The sequence below is a fragment of the Anas platyrhynchos genome, chromosome 4 (genome assembly GCF_047663525.1).
Source record: "Anas platyrhynchos isolate ZD024472 breed Pekin duck chromosome 4, IASCAAS_PekinDuck_T2T, whole genome shotgun sequence".
Lineage (NCBI taxonomy): Eukaryota > Metazoa > Chordata > Aves > Anseriformes > Anatidae > Anas > Anas platyrhynchos.
This window is the reverse complement of record NC_092590.1, coordinates 66,070,615-66,088,688: the sequence shown is the minus strand read 5'-3', so window position 1 is coordinate 66,088,688 and position 18,074 is coordinate 66,070,615. Positions and strand designations below refer to the sequence as shown.

Here is an 18,074-nt window from a genome sequence, read left to right as displayed (position 1 = left end):
AACTTTATCCTATCAAAATTACTCTTAGTTTGTAGTACATGATATACCGCTGTTTTCTCTGTTTTTTGTTGTTGTTTCATTTTGTTTTGTTTGTTTGTTTTTTACATGTACCTTTTATTTTCCCATTTGATTTGCCAATGAAGTCACTATAAAATCCCTTTAATGTACAAGATCAATGTAAGGGTTTCAGCAGAGTTTTAATTTTGTTCCCTGCTGTGAGAAACAATGACGTCCCTTAAGCCCATTCATAAAATGATAAATGTTTGGTTTGAGGTTCCTGAACTGATCAAGTTGCAACTGAACCATTCTCAACCATGTTGAGACGATCAACATGAGCTGGCAATGTGTGCTGGCAGCCAAGAAAGCCAACCATCTCCTGGGCTGCATCAAAAGAAGCATGGCCAGCAGGGTGAGGGAGGTGATTCTTTCCCTCTGCTCTGCTCTTGTGAGACCACAGCTAGAATGCTGGATTCAGGTCTGGGACATGGATGTATTAGAATTACACAAGGACATGGATGTATTAGAATAAGTCCAGAGGAGGGCCATGAAGATAATCAAAGGTCTGGAGCACCTCTCCTACGAAGACAGGCAGTGGGAGTTGGGGTTGTTCAACCTGGAGAAGAGAAGGCTCCGCAGACAGATCTTACAGCAGCCTTCCAGTACCTGAAGGAGGCTTACAGGAAAGCTGGGGAGGGACTCTTTGTCAGGAAATGTAGGGATAGGACAGTGGTAATGGTTTTAAACTAAAAGAGGGGAGATTTAGATTAGATACCAGGAAGAAATTCTTTCCTATGAGGGCGGTGAGGCACTGAAACAGGTTGCTCAGAGAAGCTGTGGCTGCTCCATCCCTGGAGATGTTCAAGGCCAAGTTGGATGGGGCTTTGAGCAACCTGGTCTAGTGGAAGATGCCCATGGCCATGGCAAATCATTCTATGATTCTATGAAAGGTACCCTCACCTGTCCTACTCATGAGAATCCATCCTTGATTCTGCCATTCTGATGGGTAGCAAATTTCTACTTCTCTACTTTCCATTTTCATTAGTAATCACCTCGTGTCATTGCCTTTCAATTTAAATAGTACTCTTCCCTCTGTGTGTAACCTCAAAGCATTTGCAGGTGAGACAAACCAACTTCTAACTTTAGAGGTAAGTGATCCATTTCTGTCATGGATCTGATCATGTGTCATGTGTGATCACACCACTGTTTTTCATCTTGAGCTATTCTTTGGATTCATTGTTAAGTCACGAGAACTGTACACAGAAATGCAAGTATACTGTTAATTTAGTACTTTTAGTGCTGTTTCTAAAAGAAATGCATGGCTTATTCTATCACATTTACTATATTCACAGATATACTGTATACATGATAGCATCTCATGGTAATCACTGTCAATTCCACCTGATCCACTCCCAGTATATAACAAGAGGATCAGATGAAATCTGATTTGGTGATATTGTATTTTTTTTTAAGACCAAAATTACGAAATTCAAAGCAAATGTGCTATTTTTTTAAAGTTTTTGTAATTTTTACTAATATAATTTTAATCTACTCTGCTAAAACCATGTATTTTGTATGTACCAGATTAGCAAAGTAGATAATATTTAATTAGAAAGTAGAAAATATTTAATTTTTATGTCATGATAAGCTTTAAATGTGAGCAAAGATTTGAGTTGTTTTTCAAAAGAACTGTGTACAAGAAAAATAGAAGTGTTATAGTTATCTGTGGATCTTAAATAATGAAAACTAACCGGAATGGGAAACTACCAGGTAAATGGCGTTTGCTTGGAAAAAATAACCCTCCCACATTATTTCATGGCTTCTGAATATCCTTTGTCCCATATTTTTCCTACTTCCTCATCTCTTTGTAAAGATATTGATTCACCTTTTGTTATATGAGGGACAGACAATTAGAGAATCTGTTTGATTATGTAGCAATAGCAACAACAGACTGTTCTGCCAGACGTGTGGAATTGTATAGATTTTAAATTTTCTGCTTATTTTAACAAATTAAAAAATATGCTAAAATTGTAGGTATAAAGATGGAAAAATTCTCCTGGAAAAGGAGAACTTTCCATTTTACTTGGCAGGTGATTCATATCCAGGATAGGTAGAAATACAATTATTTAAATCAGTATTTGAGCATGGTATGTAAAATTAGGTTTTAAATTACTGTCTTGAAGTTACTTGAAACATTGAGACATACTTGAAACACCAGTATATAAAAGAATACAATTATAACACAGTTATAATTTAAACTAATATACAACAAATTTGTTATGTGGGGAAATTTATAATAAATCTTTCATGTTATGAACTTGTGAAATGCAACACAAAAGCAATAGGCAGGTCATTTTACTTACATCATTGCCTCTGAGCCCTGTTCCCAGTGCATACTGTTGGCTGTCTTCTAGAAAACGTACTTTAATGTTGTATACTCTTCTTCCATAATAGACAACCAAAACATATGGTTCAGTGTTTGATTTCTTTGAACAGTCTCTAACCAAGAAAGTCTCATCCTGTACGGAACAAATTATTATAGCAGTTATACCAGTAAATCCTGGTAAAAGCGTATCATAACATTTGCCTAGAGCTGGTGTTTAGTTTTAAATCTTGCAAAACTAGTTAATTTTAACAATGTCATACTGTATCAAGAAAATACATTTTTAAATGAAGTTTGATGGTAGACAGTTTAGTAAAGTATTTTCTTTAAATGTAGTGAAACTGTGTTAAAATCAATAATTTCCACGAGTCAAATATAATTAGCATACATTTTGACTGATGATAGTGAAAAGCATGGCTTGATCAATGCTGCTTCTTGTACAATGTTAAGCTGAAACCTTTATTGAAGCTCCATGCTACTAAATAATCTTAAAATGAAAATGGGATATCAAAAGTCAAATCAATTTAAAGAAAAAAGTTATTAAGTAACAGGAAGAAGGAAGAAGGAATAGGTGATGTCATTTTTTTTTTCCTTTTTAGAAAAACAGTGTATGATTTTGGTTAATTTCCTTTGGATAGAATAATGATTTATGATACAAGGACATGGTCTCTTTAATGCTTGTTATGACCTCTTTGTTTTAAGTTGTAGTTGAGTCTTAAGCTGGTATGATAAATATTTACACTATCGGGGTAACCTGGGTGTTTACATTTTTTTTTTAATGTAATTACTACAACAGTTTCAATTACAGTTTCTGTTTCTAGGGATATGCAATAATAAAAAAGATACCCATGAAGTGTTAACAGTGAATATAGAAATAATACTGAAAAATGGCTTTGTCCACTTAATGTGTGTTCAGAGTTGACACCCATGCAGAACTAGCCTGTAGGCTGTTCATATACATAAACTGCAGTATGCAATTAAATGTTTGCATGATTGATTTTAGCAATTTCATTCAACACAGTAAAGATTTTCATATGCATAAAGAGTTCATGAACCTAAATGTTTGTTAGAAAATGTTTCAAATTCTGTGATCTGGCTGTTTAGTTTTACTCTTTTGTAGGAAGGCCTGAGAGGGAGAAAGTTACCTGTGGTAGAGCTAAAATTCCAACATTAATTCCTTCAAATGACTCTACCTAATTCTGATTTGTGCCAACTTGATACTCCTCATTTATGCAGTAGAGGAGCAGAGGAAGGAAAAACAAAATGTCTCTTTTTCAAAATTATTACTCTTGATTGTATGGAGTGTGTTCTCATATATACGGTTTTATTTTATTTTTTCTTAACTGTAACAAAGTTTGAGACTAGAGTGAAAACATGTAAATCAGAGAAGCTAAGAACCTCTGACAAATCTAAGCATCTCACAAGTTTTCAGATTCTCTGTGAATAATAACAAGTTATTGTCACTGTAGTAGGAACTACAAGAATTTCTGACCAGAATTGCCAACTGCACCAGGAGACCTGAACTTTTTTTTAAAGGATGTGCAGCAAATGAAGAAACCAAGAGATGACATTAATCATTAATGCTACTATCTTAGTATATCTGATTCTGTGCTTGATGCAATCAGTAGTAGAACCCATGTTGTGGGGTGCAAGATTATTTTCTGGCCAGAAATCAGATATGATAAATACAAAAATGAGGGAAAAAAATCATTTATGCATTTCAATGAGACTGTGCTATTATTGAAGAAAGCTGCTACAGTGTATTTCTACAAGAATGTTAAAGCACAGAATCATTAATTCTTTAATGGGTACTTTTTGGGGTTTTCACACGTAGCTAAGGATAGGAGGTTATAAAATCTAATTTACTTTTGAATATCTTAAAATCACTATGCTTTTCCCAGCAGATGCTATGAATAAATTGAAGTCCAAAAAATATGCCTATATTGTTGTTCTTGCTGATAGCTCTCCTGGGTGCAAAGCATTGAGCAGTGAGCCAGGATCTGGTATCAGAACTAATCCCCACACTCAGCTGTTACCAAAGGCTCACCTTTACTAACTGCTTCTCATTTACACTTCCCTACACAATCACAGAGCAGCTGTATGCTTTGCTTTCCAAACTCTTTTCAGAGTGGCCAGTTCAGGGCCAAATTTAGATCTGATTGGAGGCCTCAAGCCATTACTCTGAATGCAATTAGAAAGAGCTCACTGAGAAACTGCCTTCTCTCTCCCATTTGCCCTGGGATCCCATACTGTATTTAAAATTATTATGCATGGAAGTATTCTAAAGAAACACTGTAAAACCCTATCAGACTGGAAACCCAGTGGAAGAAGTTAAATGACCACAGAAAAATTTTAAATTCTGGAATAACTTGATGCTAGCGCTCTTTGGCCTGGCTGTCCTCAGCAACCCTTCATAATTGTTCTGATGTGGGTCTGCCAGAACACCAAGGCAGCCACTAGGACTTGTGTGGGGCCCTAGCCCTTCAAAACTCTCTGCTGGCTGTTAACCCATGGGAGCGCATCAGTCCTCTTGCTCCTGACTCCTTTGGTGACTGCAACTTTCTGGAGACTGCAACTGAGAGGTTTTGTGCTAAAATTGCCCTCAAAACTAGCAATCACTGCATTCTATTATACTAATAAGTAAATAAATCCAGCCCTTCACAGTTTGGGGTACTGTGGGTTGGCTGATGGGTTGGAATGCGTCTTTGACTTTACAGCCCTGAAGGCTTGCTTTCAGTCTCTGAAGTAGTTACAAGATAAATGGATTTTATGCCTTTTGTTGACCATACCACAAACCTTTTTTAAACCCAACAATTATTTTTATCCACCCGCATTGCCCAGGGTGAGACAGTGAGAGCAGGGCGTCTTTCTTTCATGTAGGTCACAAGCCAGTGCCAACTGCCCTGGCTGCTGGGCACTGCCCAGCGTACTCTACTCAGCGCCTCCTGCTCCCAGGGGCCATCCGTCCTTCTGCTCACCCCACACCCTCCAGGCTGTGCTTTGCAAAGCACTTAGCCATAATAATGACTGCAAAACAGCAAAATAGGTGGATGCTCAAATGACTAGAGTTAATTAAAAATAAACAAATACTGATGCATACTCCTGTCCTTAATCCTGTTGATAATGTCTGATGTGTTACATGGCAAACTGCTTGGTGGTGTATGTATGTTTGGTAGTGTGGCAATTAAGAATTTTAATGTAAGTTTGTTTATCAGAAATGCAATAAAATCAGTTGACAATATTTTTAACTCTTTCTATATTTTGTATCAAATCTAAATTGTCACGGATTGTATGGTTAGTTCACAGAAAAATTGTAAGCCATTGTGGACAGTTTAAAGACATTTTCTCCAAGATTTTACACCACAGATTTCAAGATAGATTGTACTTACGGTGTTCTCCTGTAACAGTGCCACCTCTGCTTCATGGCGATCATATTCTCCAATGTACCATTCATATTTGTTTAAGTCCTTAATTTTAAGATATCAAAATCAGTGTATAGAAATTAAACACAGATGGTTGAAACAAATCCCAGTGAAAACCGATTAAATCAAATTTGCCTTTAAAGAAAATTTGTCATAGTTTGTTAGAATGATAATAATGCATCTATATCTAGAAATTGTTTTGGAAAATGTGTTCCAAATTAAACATCTAAATTCTTATCATGTTGGATTGTTTTCAGGGGTGCTGAAAGCCTACAGGTTTCAGACTATTTAATTTCTTAGATAAATATATTTAGTAGGCCGTATTTCTTAGTTGTGATCATGCTGTAGAGTGATAATTCCATTTAAAAAACCACAACCCTGTCTTCATTAAGCAAAGCATTCTTTACCTTTTCTATGGGCTGGGTAAGAGATTTCATTTCCTGTTTTACAAGTGAATGTTTTGTGAATGATTTGCTTTCATATGATGTGCACTGTACAGGAGATGGTGACCTCTTCACTGACACATCCTCTACATTTAATGTGGGCCCTGTAAAAGAAAATTCAGAAGGAAAAACAGTCATATTTTTTAAACTTAAATTTTAGCTTCATTTTCCCCTATCTGTTTTACATGAGAGAATAGCATTTATAATTTGGAATTGCAGTTTTGTGTTTGTAACCTTTAAAATTTAGAACTGGTATGACTACTCTCGTGCTAATGCAGGACCAGTGATTTCAGATCCATGCCCCAAGAAATTTAAGACATGAATTTTCTGATGCCTTTTAACTGACATCACTAGTACCCGTAAGCATAGCAAAATATTATATGTACATTATAATAAAATATTAAAAAAAAAAATATGGGGACATTTATGTTCTACGAGTGTAATTCTGCTCTGCATTTACCTTTCAAACCCCTTGCATTTGTATTGTATCCAAGCATATTAAAGCTCCTCATTTATCCCATTGCCAGATGGCATTATTTCCACCAAGCCTTAGAGGATTCAAGGCTCTGCTGTGCCGATGAATTTCAGTTTGCTCTGCAGCTTGCTGCAGTGAATAAATTTAGGGCCAGGCTTCATTTTTTGGATACGGAGAAGTGAATTTGCTCTTGCATCAAGAAAAAGGTGAAGGCAGAGCCCCCAGGCTGTGCGCTCCTGCTCCCTCCTTTCCTGGTGGGGTTACGTGAGCCAACTGAGGGAGCTCAGGCAGCTGAAAAGCATCCTCCTAAACCAAGTGATTTGCAGTCTATATTTAATGTTGTCTATTATCGGCAGAGCACGAGGGAGTGCACGGGATGGGGCAGGACCACGAAGTGCAGGGTGACATGGGAAGTCTCAGGCTGGTGAGACTGCAGTGGAAAAAGCTTGAGAAAATCTTCAAGATGTATGGTTAGGAAGCATTTTGCAGGTACACACCATGAAAAAAAGAAATGGTTAACTGCAGAATAAAAATATGATGTCCTGCCATAAAACAGAAGGCATTTTTACTTGTTTTGTGCAGTGCTGTTGGTAGAAATGGGTTAGTAACTATTGTAAGAGTAAATGAGAAAAATGTGATTATCAATGGCTTCCATCTTTTCCTTTACTCTCATAAGAGACAGTAATGTTTGCCAAAATGGAATTTCATTATGTTTTATTTGTTGGTCATGTTTTATCAGTTTATTCTGCCAATACATAACATATGAAAGTTTTAAAGAAGTTCAGAAACACCCTTTTACAGAAGAATAATAGTTTTCATTGTTTCATGTATGTACCATGTGTCATGTTCTGGTTTACAGCACATTGCATTTGTGTTTAAGCCAGTAAACAATGTCCACTGATGTCAGTAGGAAAACAACCATATTCATTTATATTCATTCATATTCAATAGGCAATCGATCCCTTCAGAAATGAAATTACTGAGCCAATTGTGTAAAGGGTCTGTAACCAGGCATCTAATTTTTTTTTTTTTTTCCTGCAGATTGAGTCATTAAAACACCCACATGCCACCATTCAGTTTATTAGATCCTGAAACTGTCATTTGTGTTCACATTTCATTTTTGGTGGCTGTCCTCAGATACTTTATTTTTAAAAAGAAACCCTGCAGCTAGCACTATGTTTGCTTTGTGACTGGTGTGTTTGTTCTGTAGAATTTCTTTCTCGTATGTCAAGAAGTGGAAAATTCTCTTGCACTGCTTGCCAAGAAATTAAAGAACAGTTTAGATTTTTACACAGAAAATAATTTGTTTTAAACAATAAATGATAAAAAACAGAGAAATTTCTCAGAGTGAGAGAAATATATATTTACATATGGTAAAAAATACAAGGTTATTCATACAAATCCAGTAAAGTTAATACTTTCTTTGTAAAATATTTTTTTAATCCAAACACGGACTTTAAAGGAACACTTAGGATAGCAGGGGTGAAGGCCACTTCTTTGTTCTGTTCTGTCCCTGTTGTTTCACAAGGTCAAAGAATTCAAGGACATAAAGTGAGGTTGTGCTGTCTCAGAGGGCCTGCACATGAAGGACCAGAAACAGTGGTAGGAATGGCAGGAGTTTCTGAAGCAGAGGTTGGTACAGGGAACCTAGGAAAAACAAGGAATTGTGCATAGATGAGGACTGAGAGACTCCTGAGAACAGCCCAAAATAGAGGTAAAGGAGCTTACAGCACGAAGCAGTGGGAGGTGTGCTTGTGTGGCCTGACACAGGCTGAAGTCAAGATGAATCCTTCTTAATTTGAACAAATAATATGGCCTCTATGTGCTTCCTGGTGTTCCTGGCTTTTAGCATGAATTCAGGTTATGCAACTCATGGGCTGTCAGCATGGCTTAGAAGTTTGTATTTTTGGTAGAAAGGGCATTTGCAGAGGCAGTTAAGGGAGAATACAAAAGTACAGTAAGTGTAGTCAAGGACAGTAGAAAGTTACCAGCATGGATGAGCCCTGTACTCCTTGAGGCCACAGAGCTACTGTGTCTCCCAAGGCATGCACTCTCAAAGACTTACTTGTAAAAAAAATTGAGATAAAATATGAGGTAACTTGGCTGGTGCACTTTTAATGACATTCAAAAAACCCAGAGACCCACAGAATTCAAAAGACCAAGGTCATATTATTTATATGTACTCCACATAAGGTTTGGACATACTTCTTTTTCAATCAATCTTTTTATGAAACACCAATATATCAGAGAGTTTCCTTTCTATAATATTTTCTCTTTAGTGTATATATATACGTGCAAAAATCATATTTACACAACACACTGATAAATGTTTTCCTTACACAATTTTTACCATGAAGTTTGGAAAACAAAGGGATTTTGCTTTTCAAATGTCTGTAAACAGATGCCATTTTTATTTTATTTTATTTTATTTTATTTTATTTTATTTTATTTTATTTTATTTTATTTTAATCCTTTCTCTTTTGGATTTATGTAATTGCTTTTTAAAGCAATGGTAAGTTTATTGACAGGTAGGGATAAGTCAAATAGAACTTTTGGGCTAAAAGGGTAAATACAAATAAAGCCATATATATATATTTTTTTTTAGAAGAGATAAGGTAGAGAGGTTGACAGACACCAAATACAATATGACATAACAGCAAAAAGCTAACACAGCTTTTAACTGTGTTTGTGGAAGTATCATCTTCCAGATTAGAGAGTGTGACCATGAATGTGGTGAAACCACTCCCATGTGCTTCATTCAATTCTATGAGTCTCAAAAAAACACAGGGACAATGACGGGAGTGATGTTGCCATGGTTACTGGACAAGCCACACCATGGGCTGGGGCTGAGCAGGGCAACCCGCGACTGTTACTTTTGGCTCCCAGTCCCTTCCCTCAGGAAACACCACACAGCCCAGTGAATTTCCTATTTCCAGCCATAATATATTAACAGACCTGTCTGATAATGCCATCTACAAGTCCTTCCCTCTAGGAATCTGTGATAAACCTAAACTAGTTTCCACAAAGAAAAGATCAATGTATTTACTTACAGAAAGTCATTAAAACCATGGTAGCTGCTATATAAATAACATCCTGAACATCTGCAGCTTCCATCCATGTCAGCTGATGGCAGCTCTGCTGGGGAAAGCAGCCTGTTCTGCTCACAGCACACTTTCTCCTTCTCTGCCTCTTTGCATGCCCAGCAATTTGCCTTTTCATCTTACCCCTATTGTACCTCAGCAGCTCATCCAAATCTCCTTCCTTTTCTGGGTGTGGGGTTTTATAGTGGCTTAATACTCTTGGGTTAGGTTAGGCATTTCTGAGCTTTCTTGAACCATGGGCAGGGTACAGCCAAGCAAGTAACTCCAGTTGGTTCTACATTGCTATTGACTGTGCCATTGTTTTACTATTTTTTTTTCCCTTCTTGCTTCCTTTAACAATCCCTTTGCACTGACTCAACGCACTGAAAATACCCAGTGCAGATGCACACACATAGAAACACATATCTGGTGCCTACTGCGTCAGTTTGGCACCTGTAACTGTGACTAGTGTTTAGTTTTCAAAGCTCTTCTCTTCTTACCTGAGCTGCAAACATCCTTGGAGCTCTGTATATATTGGAAGCTAGGAGAAAGCAATGAAAGTAACGTCAGAAAAATATTTCTGTTAGCGGCACATGTTTAAGTAACAGTAAAATTACAGAACAATGCATAGCTGTGCTACCCCAAAACATACCTTCATCTTACAAATTGCAGCCATGGGCCCTCCTGAGTTTCAGGTGATAATTTTGTATTTACCAGTTCTTGACAGATTTCTCTTCCATTAATTTCTCCAGCCACTTTTTGAAATTACATACGTTTTTACTCCCCACGAGCCTTTGCAAGAGTTTCATGCTTTAACCCCATGTGTTAATGATTCTATGATTCTTTGATTCTATAGTGAAGCACAATTTCCCTGTGTCTGTTCTGAGCCAACCCCATGCTAATTTCACCTGCTATTTCCAGTCCTTCCATAAGGAAGATGCAGCAAGCAGTTGTTCCCTGACACTCATCATTTTTTAGCCCACTGCTGAGTGCCCCAAATTTTGTAGTAGTATTAGTCAGAACTGGGGAATGCACTGGACAGATAACTTCCCATAACAGAGCCACTGGTACCACAGCACAAGAATCAAAATACTAGGGGTCACAAATACTGGTAATAATTTTAGGTATTACAGGTAGTAATTTTATCTTGGAGAAATGCTGTCATCATCAAGAAGGCTAGATGAGAGATTCTGTCTTATCAGTCGGCTGTAGGAAAGATGTTAAATTTTTGTCACAGTTCCTATACTTTATCCTATACTTTTATATTTTGTTGAATGCTTTAGGAGAGATGTGGTAGAATTGCATTCAAAAACTTATTTAGAAAAGAAAGATTTGAAAGGTTAGAAAAGTAGTAGAAACTGTGGCAGATTTCTATGGAATCATAATCAGCCTTAAGAAGGCCAAGCATATCTTCACATATAAAAATAGAATACAGAGGGTAGGGAAAATGCTGAGGCTGGAGATGACAGAGCTACTTTGTATAGTATATTTAACACCACTTCAGGGAAATTGAGGGAAAATCTAATACAGCAGTATGCTATTAAATATAAAAATTGAATGAGTATTTGTAATAGCTTAAAAGCAATTCCCAAAGACCTGTGCTTCAGGGCAAAACATTATATATCACTACATGGCATCAGAAAGTGATATCTTCTTGCTTTTATTACATAGTGAAGTGTAATTTGCTACGTGCAGAATGTTTAGTTCTTGAAACATCCAGTACAAGCTCATAAAATTCTTATATTCCTACCTGGATTCAGGAAGATGCTTTATTTTGTTCTGTTGTGATTGTAAAGTCAATTCAAGTTTCTTCATCAAATCTGTAACTATTAATAAAAAGAATAAGAACTTACTATATCCTCTCATGTGCAACTTTGTCAGTATCTAGCAACTACCACTAACAAAAATAACCACATTTGTGTACAAGGGGAAGCAGTTCAACAGAGAAAGCTAATAGGCTACAATCAGTCTGATTTAAATCAGTCAATTAATGATTACAGTGGGAAACATTACTGTAGTATGGAATGTTACATGCTGATGCTGAACATTACAGGTTTTGCTCATGCTAAATATGGATCAACATAATATGGATTAACATAATGGTAAATGGTGGAGAATGCTGTACTAGAAGCTTACAGAGATTTCAAAATCCTTCTTCTAGGGCAGGACAGGTAGAAAACACATGTATTGATGCAGTTAATACTACTTCTAGCTGGAAATCAGGAAACCATGCCTTAATCCACAAAAAGAACTGCCAGAGGAAATTATGAATTCATTGACATAGAGGTGTAAATAGCATAACAATTAGCCTGTATCTATCTTCAAGGTATTTTCAAGTATTCTTTTGTTTCATGGACCTTCATACAGACAGAATAGCTTAAGGTGGTTTTAAAACATTTTATGCACATCTAAAGAATTGACATATTTTTAAAATGCTTTTTGAAAACAAAACAAAACAAAACAAAAGCTGCTATTTGTAGTTTTAAAAATGTAAAGCTTAAAAAGATAGATTTTTAACTCTTTAAAGATTTTTGTTTAAATATTTTTTAAGACTTTTAACTTTCCTTTTTCACTCTTTTTCCCCTTAAGACTTTGGTTTGCATAGAACAAATGTGATGCCCGGCTTCCCCAAATAGGTGTAGCTAATGCAAATTAAATCCTTTTTTCCACTGCATTTTCCAGAATCGTTGAAGTCACTCTAAATCTCTCCATTCTCAGCAGATGTATACCTGAGGGATGTCTATTACTAGTTTTAATTCAGAGCCAGACTGCATAATCCTGTACAGTAGGAGAGATGTTAGGTTCCTGTACTGAGTTTTAACACATCTGGAGTTTTAATGATAGGATATGTTGTTCTTGGAATATGAAAGAAAGACAACAAGTTAATACCATATTGTTAAATACTAACCTTTTTCTCTTCCAGATGCCTATATAAAATGATAACATAGATAGTGAATATTTTTGTTTTGATTACCAACTTGAACTTAGCACAACAAACGCAACTATTTTTTTCATTTTAAAACAATTTATAGACATTCAGTTATAAATACCTGATCACTTTATCAAAACCTCAGGCTGAATTTTCATCTCAGTCCACTGGCAACAATGAGAAATGAATGTTTAGGGGTATAAGTGAACACAGGGTGTATCACGATCATGTTTCATGATCACTGTCGTTCATCAGCTTAATTTACAATATGGTTTTCCTCAACCAATCTTCTGTGAATTCAAGAGATTAATTTGATTGACTGGAGATACACTATCCAAAGATGAAAATCAGTCATTTCTTTTCAGACCCTTTAATAGTACAGTTACTTTAACTGTCATGGCAGATACTTCATTCAAAATCACTGTGTGGGGAGTCTTAGTACAGCATAATATATTGCAGAGAAGTGAACAATAGATAGGTGTCTAGAGACTATAGTTGGATAAACTTTCACTATATTTCTGTAGTATTTTGATTCATGCAAGAATAGTGATCATTTTGATTATTAAATTGATACACATGAGAATATAATACATTAGATTAAACAGAAGAAAAAAAATCACTCTTTGTAAATGGTGTTTTTTTTTAAGTCTTCCTTAAAACTTACCTCCCCATTAATGTTTTTACATTACTTAGAAATTCATAGTGCTATTCAGATTGGACAGGACCTAGGCAGGTCATTGGACCAAACCCCTGCTCAAAGACTAAGCTAGTTGATGAGGCCAGGGCTCAGAGCTTTGTCCAGCTGAGTCCTGCAGACCCACAGAACATAGATTTCACAGCCCGTCTGGGCAACCTGTTCCAACACTCTTGAAATTGCCCTCATAATTTTTTTGTTTTTTTTGTTTTCCTTACTTCTGGTTGAAATCTTCCTAGTTTCAATTTGTGATCATTGCCTCTTGTACTTCAGCTGTGTACTCTGTAAAGCGCCAGCCTCTGCCTTCTTCTTGATAACCTTCTTTTGGGTTTTGGAAGGCTGCTAAGAGGTTCCCCTGGGGTTTCCTCAGGGAATCCAGGCCTGTCAGCCTCATTTCACAGGGCAAGGGCTGCACACCCTGATAGTGTTGGTGACCCTATGTCCATCCTGCTCCTGCCTGCCAGCAGCTCCTTGTGAAGCATTCCAGATGTGCTCTGGTGAGTGAGCTCCTCCTGACCCTTTCCTACAGCTCATCTGGGTCCTGTCGAGTGGTAGCTCTGCTCTCAACCATTTTGACCTGCAGTTTGATGTACAAAAACTTAACAAGAGCATATCCTGTCTCCTCTGAGTCACATTGAAGCTATCTATGTCTTAGGATCTATACAGATGGGAAGTGATCCATGTTATGAAATATACAGCATTTCTCCTTAAGATGTAGCTAAACTATGAACTTACTAGGAACTGCAGCTTTTGTGCAGCTGTACAGTGCCAGAAATATTAGTTACAGATGTAAGATATTTGTTGTTCTTGGGGTTATTTTTATATTTGGTAATGAGTCATCATCTAGGAGAAGACAAAGATTTTTGTGTTAAAATATTATCTTTCTTGGCAGAAGTGCATTTTTTGGGGGCTTTAATTGTTAATTACAATATTGCTATCACAGAATGTTTTGAAAAATCTTTCAAAGCAATCATGAGGGTGAGGTTCTGCGATAGCCTCCCATTCAGAGCTTTGGATCAGAAAAAATCAAAGGATTTTGAAGTTAGAGCTAGATTAGTTTATGGGTTTGTGATACAGCTTCTGTGATAGGAAATGGCTGGACTTAACTTAGTGTAGAAATTACTTTCTTTCCTTTGTTCCCTTGTAATGAGATAAAAACGTTTAAAAAATCTATTACTGTAACAAATAGAACACAGTAAAAAACACAAAATAACATAGATTATAACCCATCATCTCTGAATTTTACAGCCTTTAACATTCTACATTATTCTAAGGACTGTATCTCTTAATACATCTTACAGGAAACCACTAAGAATTTTCTGTTTGTCATAAGTATCCCCCCGCCCTTTTTTTTTTTTTTTGCTAAGCTCATTTTTTCTGCTTTACTTCATTGATAGATAGATTAGGTGGTAAAGGAACTTTCTAAAAACTTTTTTTTACAGAAACTGGGATATGAAAAAAAAAAAAAATCACTTGCCTTTACCAGTCTCTGAGAAAAGATAATGCTTTATGTTGTATTTATGCCTACAGGTGAGTTCATGGCATCATCTCTCAGTTTCTGCCCTCTGGCCACAGGCAGCTGGTGCGGGGCTGCAGGCTGCACTGGGAGGGGAGCTCAGCTTGGAGGTGAGAGTGAGGAGTGAGAGCCTTTATGGCCTCTGTTGCACACAGGAGCTCAGCATCACTGGCCTTCAGAGTACAAGTGCCTCCCTTCTGCACATCTTTCAGACATCTGCAGCTTTTGGCACTTAGGATATGTTCTTTTATTTGGATACCTGGGGAGGTTGCTATGCACTGTTTGGGTTTTTATTTCTGAAAACAACTTCAGGATCTTAGCTGTCATTCACAGAGTAGCCATTTTGAAAGTACTACACACATTAAAAATAGATATATTTATGACCCAAAGCTAATATGGTTATTATAGTGTTTCTACCTAACAGGCTAAGTTGTGACTGAAATAATGGTACTTTCGAAGCTATGCAGACATGAAATGTGTATGCTTTTGGTGGTAATAATGTATACAAAGATGATTACTTACTTCATTGAGTTCCCTAAGAGATATATGCCTGGAAAAGAAAGAATTATATGAAAAAAATCATTATCATAAAATAAAAAATGACTTTGAGTACTTAAATACTTTGGTTACATCATCACTGAAAATTAACAGCCCTTGGCATTTTATTACTGTAATAAAAATTCAGAGGCTGGTTATTTTTTGACATAAATTATTTGCAGGAAAAGGTTATGGACTTCCATAAAAGAAGAACAGTATCCGCAGAATTCATTATGGTAAATGAAAAAAGTCTTTGTAAGGATTGATTCTGAGGGAAGGGAGAAGTGATATGAAAGATTATGAGCTTTCTTCTCTGCTCTTACTCTCATGCTAAAAATCTTATTAGAAACTTTAAAGTCAGCTATAAACAGATTTTCTTGAAGACTGAAGAGTTTCAAAAATGAAACATTCATGGTGGCAGAATGCAAAGTGTACACAAAAGGAAATGCAAACCAGGAACTTAAGATGCAAACAGATAAAGAGAAGTGTAGAATGCTTTTCCTGGTCCTGATTCAAGCTGGTATTTAGGTATTTTTCTGCCTTCTCCTGATATGCCTGGTCAACAGGAACATCTTCCCCTAATGAGAAGGAGCATCAGGCAGTATTCTCCCCCTCAAAAGGGACAATGTATCAAATCTGGCATATTTTGTTGGATGAACAAACTTTTCAGCAGCTTGCATTTCATAGCAAAAGAGATAGAGGTCTAAATTTTATAAGTTATTTATGAACGTAAAACAACAAGGATATCAACATGCTGGAGCATGTCCAAAGATGGGCATTGAGGCTGGTGAAACATCTAGAAAACAGGTCTCACAGTAGCGACTGAGGGAACTGGGTTTGTTTAGCCTAGAGGAGAGGAGGTTCAGGGCTGACCTTATCACACTGTACAGTTGACTTAACGGAGGCTATAATGAGGTAGGGATCAGGCTCTTCCCCCAAGCACCAAGTGACAAGGGGAAATGGCATCATGCTGTTTTGGGTTTGGAAAGATGCTTTTGTGTTAGCAAGTGCAATTCATTGGCTTGGATTCTGAGGTCATTATTTGACAAGGAAAAGCCCATATGTAGGATGCTGGGTGCATAGTAAAGAGGTACTAAAGATGTATTTTCAGGGAGGACTCCTCTACAAGTGGACACGCCACTTGTACGGCCACACATTTATCACATATTTAAACCTTGCCAAAGCTTCTCAGATACATTCCAGCATCTTGTACATGCCCATATTTTATGCAGATGTTTATAGAGTGTATAATTAACAATGTGTAATTTTATAGGTCTTCCAAATCTTGTTGGAAAATAGGATGTGCACTCCTAAATCATGCCTGCAGTTTGACAGCTTTGCTTACAATCTGGCAGATAATGGTGTAGTGCTGCACTACTCCATACTGCAGTCCATGCATATGTTTTCTCCCTGCAGAGCTGTGATTGGATTGGTGATGGGTGACAAATATTTTGAGTGAAATGCTTGTGTGGGAAATTTGTGAAATGCCTTCCCAGATCATGTATGGTCTTAGTATTGGCCACTTCCCTTACTCCTGTGATTGAAACAAACAAACAAACAAACAAACAAACAAAATACTATGACAGTTAAAAAAAATATTAGAATGATTTTAGTATTTATAACTGCAATACAGAGCATTGTGGTTATGATTTTTTGCTGCCACCCCTTACTTCTACAATAAGAAATTACACCTATTTATATTACAGACTTTGGCTTTGTAATAAGACCTTTTGAATTCTAGCACTTTGCATACTGATGACTGCTGGCAAACACAGCTTGAAATAGTTCTCACAACTTTCAATTTTATATGCTATCCTATGAAGGGAAGGGATCAGTCATGGGATTTGGAACTTCTCAGCTGTAGGTCAGGTCACACATCTGAATATGAAGGTACTTCATATTAATAAAATGTCTTAACTGAAAGTTTCTGTAACTTAATCCATGAAAAAGAATTTAAGAACCATTTAGGAAAAAATAAAACATACTTAGAGTCAGCTCCTTAGAGAGCTTCTCTTTTGACTCCTATACTTGGAGTAGAAGATTACTTAATGGGTTTGTAAGCTGCTTTTTTTTTTTCTTTCTCTGTGGTATTTATACTATAGGATTTAGACTGAGGTGACGTTTGCAAAATGAAGCAAAATTCCAACTTGACGAACTGAAATTGAAACTATTTGTTGAAGGATGGACAAAACTGACATATCTTCTTTGGGCTGAAACATCTGGCTGCGATAGGTTTGCAGAGAGGCATCTGAGCATTATACCCTGTGGCCCCAGGATACGTACATACCACTCCTGTTCCCAGCACATGCCCACCACCTTCCCCATTTACACACGTGTGTTTTGGTCACACAGCAGGAGTGCATCTGTTTCCATGGCAGTGAGCAGCATACATTCATGCTCATGTGGCTAAGCATGCTTGTTGCATGAAAAAAGCAGACAGTCTCATAACTTGACATGCATATGGTCTGCCATAGAGCTGGACACAAGTGGTTTGTGCTGCAGATCCATGCTCTGCTGTGTGTTGTATGACGGTGGATGGGCTACAGGGATCTGGTATAAAGGACTGGTCTCGGGCTGGAGCAAGACTTCTAGCTGCAG

The 18,074-nt window shown here is 36.9% G+C and overlaps 1 protein-coding gene across 1 annotated transcript in view; it reads right to left on the bottom strand.

Moving 5' to 3' along the window:
• Positions 1 to 18,074, bottom strand: part of CLNK (cytokine dependent hematopoietic cell linker) — a 53,332-nt gene that overhangs the window by 464 nt on the left and 34,794 nt on the right. The window contains exons 12-18 of the mRNA XM_027457387.3: positions 15,462 to 15,489; positions 12,709 to 12,727; positions 11,551 to 11,626; positions 10,301 to 10,341; positions 6,210 to 6,349; positions 5,770 to 5,847; positions 2,361 to 2,516 (exon numbers count right to left, since the gene is read on the bottom strand). Of these exons, the coding sequence (XP_027313188.2) occupies positions 2,361 to 2,516; positions 5,770 to 5,847; positions 6,210 to 6,349; positions 10,301 to 10,341; positions 11,551 to 11,626; positions 12,709 to 12,727; positions 15,462 to 15,489 (538 nt within the window). The remainder of the gene's footprint in view (positions 1 to 2,360; positions 2,517 to 5,769; positions 5,848 to 6,209; positions 6,350 to 10,300; positions 10,342 to 11,550; positions 11,627 to 12,708; positions 12,728 to 15,461; positions 15,490 to 18,074) is intronic.